The sequence below is a fragment of the Chrysemys picta genome, chromosome 1 (assembly GCF_011386835.1).
Source record: "Chrysemys picta bellii isolate R12L10 chromosome 1, ASM1138683v2, whole genome shotgun sequence".
NCBI classification, from domain to species: domain Eukaryota; kingdom Metazoa; phylum Chordata; order Testudines; family Emydidae; genus Chrysemys; species Chrysemys picta.
The window spans coordinates 212,725,443-212,739,471 of record NC_088791.1 but is presented as its reverse complement, the minus strand read 5'-3'; the positions used below and the strand labels follow the sequence as shown (position 1 = coordinate 212,739,471).

Here is a 14,029-nt window from a genome sequence, read left to right as displayed (position 1 = left end):
CTCACACAACTTCATGAGGACAACACAGAGGACTGTTGCATTTGCTTCAAGGACACTAAGTAATGCTGAGAGAAAATATTCTACAGTTGAAAAAGAAGCACTTGCTTGTATCTGAGCTATTGAAAAATGGAGAACTTACCTGTGGGGCCGCATGTTCAAGTTGTGCACAGACCACAGCCCTTTGACGACGTTGCTCACCACGAAAGGACTGGGAAGAGCAGGATATCGTATTGCTAGATGGTCTGCAAGACTACTCTCTTTCAATTATGAACTGGAATATAAGCCTGGAAACAAAAATGTGGTAGCTGATTGCCTTTCTCGCCTGCCTTTGCCTTCACCAGATGGTCCATCAGAGGATGAGGATGTAGTAGTTGCGCTTATTACAAGCACTCTTACTGCAGTTACAAGAGAACAATTTCAAGCTGGTTGTTCAGCGTGTCCAATTCAACAAAAATTACAGTAATTTCTGAGAAAGAGATGGTCCAGTAACCCTAAAAACCTTGACCCAGTTTTGCTGCCTTATTTTAGAGTTTGGGATGAGCTTTCTTTGCTCGATGGCCGTGTGCTTATGAGGTACACACTGGCTACTTGTGCCAGAAGGATTACAGTCAAAACTTGTACACCTGGCACACGATACTCATCAGGGAATTGTCAGAACCAAACAACAACTACAGGATCTGTATTGGTGGCCAGGGATGGACTCTCAAACTGAAGCACTCATAAAAGCCTGTGTCACTTGCCAAATGCATGATAAGACAGCAGTGACATGTACCCCTCCATTACAGCCTGTTCCTCTTCCTGAATCTGCATGGGAAAAAGTGGCGATTGACATTGTAGGACCCTTTGATACTGCTCCAATTGACTGTCGTTATGCCACCACTTTAATAGACTATTTCAGCAAATGGCCTGAGGTAGCGTTTACATCGCAAATTTCTTCTGCTACAGTAATTAAGTTCCTCTCTTCAGTTTTTAGCCGGGAAGGTAACCACAAAGAACTGGTTTCAGATAATGGTAGTCAATTTACTTCCCTGGAGCTTGAAACTTTTCTAGCAGAGAGGAACATTTTACACGGGAGGTCATCCCTATATTACCCTCAAGCCAATGGGGTAATTGAACGGTTTAACAGAAGTTTGAAAGAGTTTGCAAACAGCTAAACTGGAAGGGCAATCGTGGATACCCTTCACTACTGATTTCTTGCAAGCATACCGGGCGACACGACATGCCACAACGCAAAGATCACCCACAGAGTTACTGCATGGGAAACAGCTGAATACTAAACTGAACATTGCTGGATTGTTAAAGGCATGACTTGATGCCCCAAACAAGGATGATGTGAGAAAGACAGTTGAACAGAACCAAACAAAGTCTAAGGCTTTCACAGACAAACGGCGGGGTGCTAAGGAACCAAAGTTTGAGTGTGGTTCCTTTGTTAGAATACGAAAACCTGGAATCTTATGCAAAGGGGACCATAAATTCACAGCTCCTCTTAAAATCATAGAGAAGAAGAGACCTTACACCTATCGACTTTCTGATGGGCGGGTATGGAATGCTGCTTATTTTGCACCTGCCTATGCACCAAGAGGAGATTATGCTAACACCCAGTCTGCATTGGATAACTTCACCGTAGAACCAACACAACAAGACATTGCACTGGAACCGGGGCTTGAGAGAGGGCCTGTCAGATCCAGACAACCACCTGCCTGGACTAGAGACTGTTATGTAGTATCTACAGTGTTTTCAGTGTAATATTCCTGCCAACAGTATAGTGTCTTGTTTCATATTTGTACCTGTGGTTAGAACAACAATGTTTATTTTAATTTGGAAAGTTTCTTAAGAGAGGAGGGAATGTGGTGTTTAGATGCTGCATGTGATTATGAGAACGGGGAGCACTGGCTGTTGGGAGTCCGAAAGGACAGGAAACAGGAAGGAGCGGGGAGGAGTTGAGGAGGCTGGGAGAGTTAGAGTGTGCAGCTACAGCTTTGTAAAGAGATTTCCACTGCAAATAAAGTTCTGTTGAAGTTTGTTAATACCTTGCCTGATGGATACAACAATCCTGGGCGAAGAAAGGGAATAGCAGTCTTCTATGAAAAAGAACAGGCTACTCTGAAACCAGTCTTCTATGAGTTAGTGGGTTTTGTTTGTTACAACCTGGATATCATTTTTAATGGAGATTTGCTAGTACATATACTTGGGTTCTTGTTTTATATACTCATGTTTATGGCTTTTGAGAAATGTGAGTCTACTCTGGAAAGTAATGTAAAAACAGCACCTGCCTACTCAACAGATTTGCTTCTGAGTCATATCTGCTGACTTTAGTGACAAAAATAAGATTTTTATGGCTTTTTACTTCTGTTAGCTTTGTACAGCTACCACAGCTAGGAGAGTGAGTTGGGTTCTATTCCTTCTTTTGCATCAACAACAGGGCCATTGGTCAATTTCCAGTCATTTGCACCAGTATAATCCCATTGGACTCAGTGCATGTGACCAAAACATGTGTGTGTATATAAAGTTTGCTGATTTTTCCAGTGTTCCCATTTATCTGAAAACATATTTTTAAATGCATAGTTGAACTAGGTATGGTCAGAAGGCACAAGGCCTGTAAGATTTAATTTACTTCTAATTACATAATTTAAATGTATAGACGTCTACATTTTGTACAAATAACTTTATCACAAGGTGAATTATCACAAAATCATAAACTCTTGAAAACAGGGGCTTTTAATAGTTGCCCTGATACACATTTTGCAGAAGTTACATGAAGAACTTTGCTATGGTAGGGGGTCCTGCACTCTGGTTTTTGTAAGCCAAACTCATTGCACACACCAGGGGCTCTTCACTTCCTCTCCACTCCCACCCACCCTGTAAACACACAAGCTCTCATGTGCCATTTTCCCATTCCCCTATATTTAAGTGACTCAGTGCTACCCCCCCACCCCTTCCCGCAGGCCAAAAGTTCTGTGTGCCACCTATTCCCCTTTCCCCCCATACCAGGGGCACTGTGTTCCCTCACTCTTCCCTTTCTCCCTCATATCCCCCTTTCTCCAATGTACCAAGTCCACCAGTCTCTCCCTGCCAGGGATTCTGTGTGTGACCCCATTTCCCACTTTCCTCCATATCCCCCATTACCTCCTTCCCCCACACCAAGGTTTCCCAATCTGCCCCTGCCAGTGGTTGTGTGTGCCGCCCATTACGTCTTCCCCCATATGAGGGTTCCTCATTCTTCCATCCCCAATGGCTGTGTGTGCACGTCCTTCCACTCAGATCAGGATTCCCCAATCTCCCCCTCATCATGCCAAGAGCTCTGTGTGCCCCCATTCCCTCTACTGCAGAGGCCCCCATTCTACCAATGCCAAGGGATCTGCGTGCATCCCCATTTCCCTTTCCTCCATACCACAGTCCCAAGCTCACCAGCCAGGGTGTGTGTGTGCGTGCCCTACTCCTCTCTCCCGCCATACCAGGATCCCATATTCTCCTTCCCCCATGCTATGGCCTGTCTATGTATCCCTATTCTCCCCCCCCCCCATTTCCCGCTTCCCCCCAAGAATATTGGGCTTTATATGCACTGCTTTTGTAAACTAATTTGGAACAAAATTCCAGTTGATGAGCAATGATAGTGGATTTCCTCCCAAGAGGATAACAGTTTGTATCTTACACTTGCACTTCTGTTAGATACATAAATAGCTGACCAATTAGTGTTAAGACCAAGTAGACCTACCATTTCTGTCATTAGCTGAGTGGCTGGCTTGATTCTCTTTGCTAATTTTAACAAGCCGGTTTTCACTTATCTGGTTGTCAAGGAAGGACAGATTGCCAACCAAACATTTCTGCAGTCAGATTCATCTGTTGAATGCACAGGATGAGACTGAAGCATTTTGATGAACTCAGCTAGCTGTTAATAGGCCATTTCCTCCATAGAACCAAAGACTAGGGTACAAATTATACACACATGTACAACTGCCCCTTTGGCTTCAGAATTTGGCCCCAAGTTAATACTAGAGCTGCACACCAGAAATTTACAACACAGCATTTCAACACTTCCAAAACTGGAGGTCTTAAGAAGAGTTAAATTAGAGCCTTTACCTCCCTATTGGGTTTGAAGAACAACAATTTCTTCTTCGTGTCCAAATTCTATTGCTTATTCCTCCTCAACATTGCTAAGATCCATCCTTTTCTCTGTATCCCTTCAGTGAAAGCTCACATCCAGACCCTCATTATGTCTTCTTTTTATTAATATTACCTCCTCTTCTCTGGCTTCCCTGACATGCACATCAGCTCCTTCAAATCTACACAAAATGCTATTGCTAAGATTGGCTTCCTTGTCCATATTATTGATCATTTTCTCCCTGACCCATTTTCAGACTGTTTGCTGCATTCTCCTCCTCCACTGTCTCAAGTTCAAGCTTCTTGAGTCTATCTTCAAAGCTCTGCCCCTCTACAACTTGTCCCTCCCTACTTATGCACCCAGCCCTGTTCAGAAATCACTCCCAAACACCAATTGCTCCACTAATGATGCCAGCCTTTGGTTGGCCATTTCTCAGATTTTCATACAAATATCTCCATACCTCCTTCTAACCTCCCCAGATGTGTGGAACACACTTTCTGGGTGCATCTGAAAGGATCCTATCCCTGCTGCATTCAAGTTCCCCTCCTGAAGGGCCATCTTTGCTGTGATGCTAACATAAAACTTGCTTACTTACTGTTATAAACTTGTGAAATAACCTGGGAAGGGAATAGATACATTTTTTATTTAAAAAACATGTGATGTGTTTGTGTGTGTGTGTGTGTGTGTGTGTGTGTGTGTGTATGTATGAAATCACATATGAGATGGGCAGGCCATGTCACCAGAATGTCAGTTGAGTGACTGTCAGAGAAGATCTTTTGTGGCATGCTAAAGGAGGGAAAGCACTTTCAGAGAGGCCAGAGGAAACCTTTCAAAGACTCCCTCAAATTATCCTGGAGGCATTTCAACATTGACACAGTTTTGGGAATATCTCACTCATGATTGTTCTACCTAGTGAAGTCTCATCCATATTGGAGCTACAGTCTATGAGCAGAGGAGAAATACTGAGGCAGAGCAGAAGTGCCAGCAACGTGAATCTCACAGCAGCAGCATGTCTGCTATTAATCAAGTAACCCATAGTGGCATCTCTTATTCAGTGTGCCACAGACAATTCAAAGCTCAAATTGGTCTGATCACCCACTCAGGTGTTCAAAAAAACCAAATCAACAAAACCAAATCAATCAGTGATGTCATGGTCATCTTTGAACTCAAAGGATCAACAACAACTGTACTCATAAAATCTAAATAGCATAGTCTATTATTAAGGTTGCCTGACACTTCCTATTATAAGACCCTGTTTTCAGTTGCTTATAATTTTGCCAATCTTTAACCATTTGGGCTGAAATTTCCCAAGCCTGGTGTCTGCATCAGGCGCAGTGTTTTAGAAAAAATTCAGCTAAAATCATTTAGCAGTTTCCAAGAACAAGGCTAGGCTCTAATATGTTGGTTTACCCATGTTAAATCTGGAGACCTTTTCTCTGAAATGCTCTAGGACCCTCCCACCCCTCCCACCCCCGCTTTGGAGCAAAGACTGAAAATTTGTGTCGGGGAGGTATCTTTTGCCATCCTCATGCAAATCCACCCAAATTTGGGCAACTTATAAACCTTTGAAAAGTCACTATTTATACCTGCTCAGTAGAGACTTTTTAGGTTTTAGCTGCTAAAATCTCTTAACAGTTCACTCTTAATGAGTATGCTTGAGACTTTCATAGCTCCTAGTGCTGATTGGACTGTGTGTGTGTCATTCCCAAAGAGCTGCTCTGACCTGGGGTAGGGCTGGGCACTGGAACTGAGAAGAGACTGGAATGGGACAGGGATGGGTTTTAGGGGATGGGGCAGAAGGAGTCAAGTGTGGGGGAACCTGGGCAGAAGAGTCTGTGCCCACTTCAGCATAGAGCCTGGAATGAAATCCAAGATTCCTGAGTCTCAGCATGTATCTGCTATCTGAATATATTTGTGAAAACTACTAGCTAAGTGTGTTCCTCTTCCCTTTCTAGTGGTGGTCCACATAGCAGATGACAACCTACTATTGCTATCAGTTACTCCTGTAGCTCATGTGGCAAAGGTCTTTGTGGTGGATATAAATGTTCTAACCCAGCTGAAGAACCAGATAGCGTCAATATGATGGCATGAAAGGTTTTTTTCTCAGTTTACAGTTTAATAAACACAAAATTACACACAAAAGCTATGCTAAAAGGACATTTATTAAGGTTGCAAAGTCAAGCACCCAAAAAGTTAGGAAATGCCAGAATTAAGGCTGCCTGTACAACCTTAACTTGGCTCCCCTGTGAGTATGTATTATGATGGTTTTTAATTACGTGATCAATACTATGTTATGTATGGCACTATACTATATCTCCACAAGACTTTGCCTCATTCAGTGAGCAGAAAGGCCTGAGCTTCTCAACTTTGTGTGTAGACAAGGCCAAAGGTAGAGCACAAGAGACTGTCTATTACTACTATATAGTGGTGCTGTGGGAGATGGGAAGGAACAGTACAATTTCCAGCTCGCAAATACTAAATGTAAGACAAAATTTTAGTCTAATATACATTCCTATCCAACACTATGCTTTAAGTATGCACGCAACATTATAACCTTCTACACTGATGATATATTATTTTAATAAAGCTTTGCTGGCCTCATCCAAGTATACTCACAGTAACGTCATGAAAGTTCCAGGACTATTTTTATAGTTTATTTTTTGCATTTTACTCAGAATGGACAATGAAACTAGACAATTTTCACTTCCTGGCTCTCATGTACAAACACAGTGTTGGTATTCTTGTGGATTTCACATCTGTATTTGAAGTGAGCTAATATGGGCTGGTATGCCACACTGGTACATCCCACCTTTGGACAAATCAAAGGAGTTATGCCCTAGAATTTGCAGAAATGGTCTTCTCTAAACATCAAGAGAGGGCATGGGGATCCTGAGAATAGAATAAAAAACAAAACAAACATGGTCCGAGACACTACCCTGGAGCATAGCCACATTGGGAAGACAGTTTCACAAAGAAAAGGCTGCAGCAAGAGGCTGATACAATGTAGATAAAGCAAACCATGATCCTGATGGGAAGGGAGGAAGACAGACATAGGAAGAGGTTTGCAAGCCTAGCTAAAGTGTGAAGGTTGGGGAGGTTATAAATAAGGTTTGGCAAGCAGAGGGAAAGGTGGAGTCGGATTCATCATTTTCTTTTTCCAGTTTTAGCATGGGAAGAATTTTTGAATAAATAAAATAATCTATTGTCATTAGGCCAAATGTTGTTTAAAAAATACCAATATCTCTATGTATGAACTAGAAAGTTCAAGTGACTGTAGGCAAGAATGAAATTTGGCTTGTGTCGTCTCACTGTCCAAATTGGTTGAAATGCAAAGGAGTAACCATATATAAATGGTGAAAGCAATTCAGTGTTTAAGTTTTTGTTTTGATAAATTTGACCCTGATTCTACTCTAAGATCTACAAGGGAATGATGGCGCGCGTGCACGCACACGCACACGCACACACACACCCTAAGCTACTAATTATTTGAAATGTTATTTGAAACTATATGTTTTCTCATGATGATCTCCTTTTATCTACTGAAAAAAATTGAATTAGTGAACACACAGATACTAAGCTAGCTCAGAACTCACATCTATTTCTAGTTCACCAGTGGGTGTGTATTTGATCTTCAGCCAGGGCTTGGATGTAACAGCCTCTCTGCAATAATGTGCTGCTTATATATTCATTGTTCATTTTTGTGAAACTAGCGCGAGAGTGCTGAAAGTGGTTAAAACAGAGACTTTCATGCTGTGGCAATAACTACATGCTTTGAAAGCCATTGGCACTAGAATTAATTGTTAGACATTATAATAATGTAAATGTTCATTCTCAGGTGAGTTTGCTCTGGCTTGTCTTCCCTATTTAATTTATATTATAATACTTTGTACTTTTCTTCTCGGTTTGGATGGGAATAGGGTTTTAAATAGGCAGGTGGCCAGATTCTGATATCTGTTACAGCAGAGGTTTTCAAACTATGGGACATGCCCCGTGAGGGGGGCACAGCGCAACGTTCTGGGAGGCTCAGGGAGGGAGCACTACCTCCACCCCCTGACTCACAGTGGGCCACTCAGCCTCTGGGTCAGTATCAATGCCTCCATGCCCATGCTCTGACCCCAGAGACCATCACACTCACCTTCCGCCACCCTAAAAACCTGAGGGGGAAGGGGTAGGTATTGGGGAGCATAACCAAACATTGCAACTCAAAGGGGTGGGGAGCTTAGCTCAAAAAGTTCGAAAACTGCTATGTTATAGTGATGTAAATCCAGTGTCACCCCATTAACGTCAATGGAGTTATTTGGATTTAGTTTAATGTCACTGCAATAAGAATTTGGCCTGCCTGTGGGTTTTAAAAAGTGTTCTCATCAGGCTCAGTCCATACACTTACTCTTCTTTGACTCTTTCAGTGTCACTAATGCAGTCAGGCCATAAAAAAAAACAACAACCTGTGTCTGCCACCGTGCCATCTTGAACTTTACCTTCCACCTTGATAGCCTACTGCGTTAGGAACAGTTTGAATCTGATGGCTTTAAGGCTTCATGTCTGCACTTCAATTTCCATTTCTCTTCAGCCTGACCCTAACAGGTGCTTTAAAGTGGTGTATGAAGACAGTGTCTAACAGACAGAAGACCCATTAAAAAGGCAGATTGCTGCAGTTTAAATATAGATGTTTAACCAGAATATTACACAAACATAAATGAAAAAATACACGCTTCTTTTTGGTGATTCAATCAGTTAACTATACTTGAAGAATAACATATTTTGGAAACAAACATAACACCTAAGTAGGTGGCACATAGATCTCATCAGGATCCTTATCTGAAACCTGTTGTTTCATCTATTCTCATTTTAAAGGTATATTCTTCTAAAAATTCCTTGAAGTGTTTCATTTTTAAGGGTTACATTAGTTTAAATAGGTCGCGTTGCAATGTGGTATAAATAGCACAGTTTGATAAGTCATTCCTGGAATAGTTACAAAGGGCCAAATTCATCCCTGGTATAAACCCTGATGATAATGGAGTTACAGCAAGACTGAATTCAGACCAATACATAGAAGAAATAAAAGAATTACTGAACTATACGCACTCCGAATGTGTGTACATGTGCATATATACATATGCTCTGAAAGATATATGGTATATAAAAATGATAAAATAATGGTTAGACATTTCTAAACAAAGTATGGCAGTGAAATTTGCTAACACTACTATAATTTATGATCTGCCTGCATTCTATTAATATTTTACTCCTGCATTTTCAAGAGATTCTAACATTTACAAGTATAAACTTGGTGTACAATGCCTCAACAAGGAAGTATTATTTTAACTATTTATCTTACAATAATACTGTACTTTATTAAGATCAAGTACATACTACAACAACTAGACATAAAGATGAGCTGATGGAAAAAATCTCTTATTAATGATTGTATTTGCTTTTCTTAAGGCTGCAATGATAATTCCTAATTTGTTCTATTCATAACCTGTATGTTTGTTATAATTTGCAGAAAAAACATGAAAAAAATCTAAATTACCTTTCGTTGAAATTTGGATGTATAGGTATCCTGAGTTTCCTCCTCTGTCCTGCGTTTTTGGCAGCCTACCATCTTCCTTAACTTGCTTCTCTCACACTTCTCTTTGCAGCTTTCACACTTTCCTTGACCGAACCTTGAGTTACTTTGAGCACAAAAATTGAAATTTCCACTTCTTGTATTTAAAACAAAGGTCATGCCAAATTGTTCAAGAGAGGTTAAAGATCAGCTCCAACTAATCTGCTGTGATAAGGCCATTTAGCATATGAAGACCCAAATCTGACTAGCTGTTTTTCTTTTCTGCAGCCCATAGTCCCTTTTTCTGCAGCACTTGTTATGCTCTGGGAAACAAACTCATTGCTGTTGTGTCGGAGCTGAATGTCAGAACTGGCCAGGCATTAGTGAAAAGGACATTGTTTAATCTGCACTGTCCCACAGTGGAGCTTTGGCAACAATTTGTTTGATAAATTAACTGTGTCATTGTGTACTGGCTCAAATGCTGGTACTGCCTGAATGACAGATGTTCTTCTGATTGTACAACAGATGACAAAGAGCCAGAATGGATTTACTTTGCTTAAATTAAAAAAAAAATGTGACCAGTTCAAAATTCCAAAGTATTTTACAAAGACACTGAATGAACACAAACTGTTGAAATGGTTTACATATTTTATACTGAATTGATCTGAGGGCAGAATTTATGGGAGGGGGCTGAGATGGGTAAAACTGATGTCGGGGTTGAACTGATGAGGGGCCTGGAGGTACAGAACTGATGTGAAGGGAGAGCTGAGATATGGGCAGAACTGGTGTGACATGCTAATGTGGTATGCAGTGTTGCTGTAGCCATGTTGGCCCCAGGATATTAAAGAGACAAGGTCGGTGAGGTAATATCTTTTATTGCACCAACTTCTTCTGGTAAGAGAGAAAAGCTTTTGATCTTACACAGAAGCTCAAAAGCTTTTCTCTCTTACCAGAAGAAGTTGGTCTAATAAAAGATATTACCTCACCCACCTTGTCATGCTAATGTGGGGGCAGATTTAACATGGGGACTGGATGGGGACAGAACTGGTTTGGGGGTTGGCAGTAGGGTTGCCAACCCTCCAGGATTGGCCTGGAGTCTGCAGGAATTAAAGATTGTCATGTGATGAAATCTCCAGGAATATGTCCCACCAAAACTGGCAACTCTAGTTGGCAGATGTAGGAGTGAGAGTTCTTGCAGTAAGAGCTACAATCACCTTACTCAATAAATTTCAGAGAGTTGGCATCCATAATTGTCATACACACACTGAGGCCAAACAGAGGCAGTTCAAAAATCGAAAAGACCAAAAAAACACAATTTAATCTTCTCTCTCTCACACGTGTGCGCGCACACACAGAGACCCCCAACATGATTTTTTGGGGATTTGACTCATGAATTTTGAACCTTTGGGATTGGCAGTACTGGACTAATTTCTTTTAATGTATAGTTTGCTTGTCGTCCACTTTTCCTCAGTGATATGATCTTGTGCTGTACACACATTAAAGAGGCAATGGATACACTGGGGAAAATATGCACAGATCCAAGTAGAACAGGGTTATTTATAGGTAGCTCAAGAATTTGTTCTACTGTCTTCAATGTTCCTTCATGCTCTAAGAATCCGTATGACAAGGAGAGCCAACAATGTTCTGATAATGGTAGGTAAAACGCTCGTAAACAGGTAAGAAACTAGGATTAAAAACTAGCATTCCTTCTTTCCTCACAGCACAGGTTCACTAATCTACATAAAGGAATGTCCAATCCACTTGTAGACAAGTAAAATAGTTGTCATCAGTCTGTTTTAGAACATAAAGAGTAGCTCTTTTAGATTTTGGAGGATAAACCATATTGTCCTTCTTACCATTTCTGTAAGGACCTAGCACCAGCAGGGAAACAAGTATATGATGGTGCACATCCTACTCACTCAGATGCTGAAAAGACGAAGGGCTATAAGCAGTCTGTGCATTTAGGAATTCTCACACCATTTCTGGAGTTACCACATTTCTCCCTTTGTGAGCAGCATGTACGTCTCAAATGAACACAATCTGTATACAAACGAGGGATTGAGTAATATGGATTGTGATTGGTCAGCACTGTTGGTAAACTGCCATTCTGAAGAAAAGTCAAAGGTCACATCCCAGTAGAAAATGCTGACCACAAATCTTCACTAGGGCCCTAAATATCACTTTGTTACAGGGAGATCACACCAATTGAAACATAGTAAAAGTTTAGTAAAATCTCAACTGATGCTTTTAAAAAGCATTTCAAATAATTTTTATTTTTGTGTAATTTCAGGTTAAATGTATGATTTTTCCAGACCCCAGCTTCGCTCCTGGATTGAAGCTGGGGCACTGCTCTGATGCATGTGACTGAAGACATCTGCGTAGCAATAGGAGTGTAACAAGCAAAGTTGAGGTATGCTCCCCCAGTTGTGGACAGGGAGAAAGGAGACAAGGCTCTTTGCCTTGTCCCCAGCTGCTTGGTCAATTTAGAAATCTGGTGCTAAGCAGCAGGAGGAAATGTCTTCCCCTGAATGAGCCCTCTGCCAAGAGTCAGCATCTTCCACTGCTGGCAAGATTGATGCAAAAGGCCCGTACTCTGCTCTGCTTTGTGGTCTACACTACGACTTTAATTCGGATTTAGCAGCGTTAAATCGAATTAACCCTGCACCCATCCACACAACGAAGCCATTTAATTTGAAATAAAGGGCTCTTTAAATCGATTTCTGTACTCCACCCCGACGAACGGAGTAGCGCCGAAATCGATTTTATCATTTCGAATTAGGGTTAGTGTGGCCGCAATTCGATGGTATTGGCCTCCGGGAGCTATCCCACAGTGCACCATTGTGACCGCTCTGGACAGCAATCTGAACTCGGATGCACTGGCCAGGTAGACAGGAAAAGCCCCGCGAACATTTGAATTTCATTTCCTGTTTGCCCAGCGTGGAGAGCACAGGTGACCACAGATAGCTCATCAGCACAGGTAACCAGGCAGGCCGATAATCGAAAAAGGGCACCAGCATGGACCGTACGGGAGGTACTGGATCTGATTGCTGTATGGGGAGAGGATTCAGTGCTAGTAGAACTTCGTTCAAAAAGACGAAATGCAAAAACTTTTGAAAAAATCTCCAAGGGCATGATGGAGAGAGGCCACAATAGGGACTCAGATCAGTGCCGCGTGAAAGTCAAGGAGCTCAGACAAGCCTATCAAAAAACAAAGGAGGCAAACGGTCGCTCCGGGTCAGAGCCGCGGACATGCCGCTTCTACGACGAGCTGCATGCAGTTCTGGGGGGGGCCACCACCACTACCCCACCTCTGACCGTGGATTCCGAGGCGGGGATAATCTCATCAGCTACACCTGAGGATTCTGCGGATGGGGAAGAGGAGGAGGAGGAGGACGAGCTTGCAGAGAGCACCCAGCACTCCGTTCTCCCCAACAGCCAGGATCTTTTTCTCAGCCTGACTGAAGTACCCTCCCAACCCAGTATCCAAGCAACATCCGTTCTTTATCTTGCTGTGTAATCCTCAGGAGAGTGATATCGCTAGCAGGGATCTTCCTTGATACCAGCCATGCGGTGGGGGGAGGGATAAAGCGATCATCCAGAGAATTGGATGGGGGGGGGGGTGGTTAGTTTGTTTTCTGCTGCTGAATGTTAACAGGAAAACCGCAGCACTCAATGGGCTTTGCTTGGTATGTGGGAAAGGAGGGCGCAGAAGCCGAAAGACAATGGCTTACCATGGCCGCATGCAAGCCGAATTCTGTTGCCCGGACCTGCGTCTGTGATCTCTAGCAGCAAAGCCACAGGCACTCAATATTAAGAGGCAAAATGCGACCTTGCACAGAAATCACATGTGCTATGTAATGTGAATAGTGTTGGTCACCGTGAAAGAGTATAAGCATTGTTCTGCAAAATGTATCTTTTTAAAAAATTCTCTCCTTTTTTCCCTCCCTCCAGCAGCTGCAAATTCTTCAAGCCTCCCTCCTCCGTCCCGAAGGCTATCACAGATAAGGCGTTGGAAAAAGAAGACGCGAGACGAGATGTTCGCAGAGATCATGGAATCCACCCGCAGTGACAGAGCTCATCTGAATGAATGGAAAGACACGGTTTCAAAGTATAGGAAAGAAGCCAGTGAATGTGAGGACAGGAGGGACCAACATGAGGACAGGAAGGACCAACGTGAGGAGAGGAGAGACGCTCGAGATGAGAGGTGGCGGCAGGAAGATCAGAGGAGGCAGGATGCAACACTGGGGCTGCTGCGTGAGCAAACAGACATGCTCCGGAACGGCAGCAGGATAACAGAGTGCCGCTACAGCCCCTGTATAACCCCCATCCCCCCTCACCATGTTCCATAGCCTCCTCACCCAGATGTGTAAGAATGCGGC

At 42.5% G+C, this 14,029-nt stretch overlaps 1 protein-coding gene and 1 long non-coding RNA gene across 5 annotated transcripts in view; one reads left to right on the top strand and one right to left on the bottom strand.

The window, feature by feature from the left end:
* The window catches only part of PCYT1B (phosphate cytidylyltransferase 1B, choline), a 63,466-nt gene extending 53,445 nt beyond the window's left edge, over positions 1–10,021 (bottom strand). Inside the window, exon 1 of one of the 4 annotated variants that reach the window (XM_005281501.5) lies at positions 9,636–10,021. In XM_005281501.5, the coding sequence (XP_005281558.2) occupies positions 9,636–9,830 (195 nt within the window). In that variant the 5' untranslated portion in view covers positions 9,831–10,021. The remainder of the gene's footprint in view (positions 1–9,635) is intronic. The other 3 variants (XM_005281508.5, XM_005281503.5, XM_005281505.5) reach the window with 3 other exon arrangements.
* Positions 1–13,740, top strand: part of LOC122174564 (uncharacterized) — a 44,790-nt gene extending 31,050 nt beyond the window's left edge. The window contains exons 2-3 of the long non-coding RNA XR_010595800.1: positions 11,941–12,060; positions 13,602–13,740. This is a non-coding gene — a long non-coding RNA (uncharacterized LOC122174564). The remainder of the gene's footprint in view (positions 1–11,940; positions 12,061–13,601) is intronic.
* The last annotated feature ends 289 nt before the right edge of the window (positions 13,741–14,029 follow it).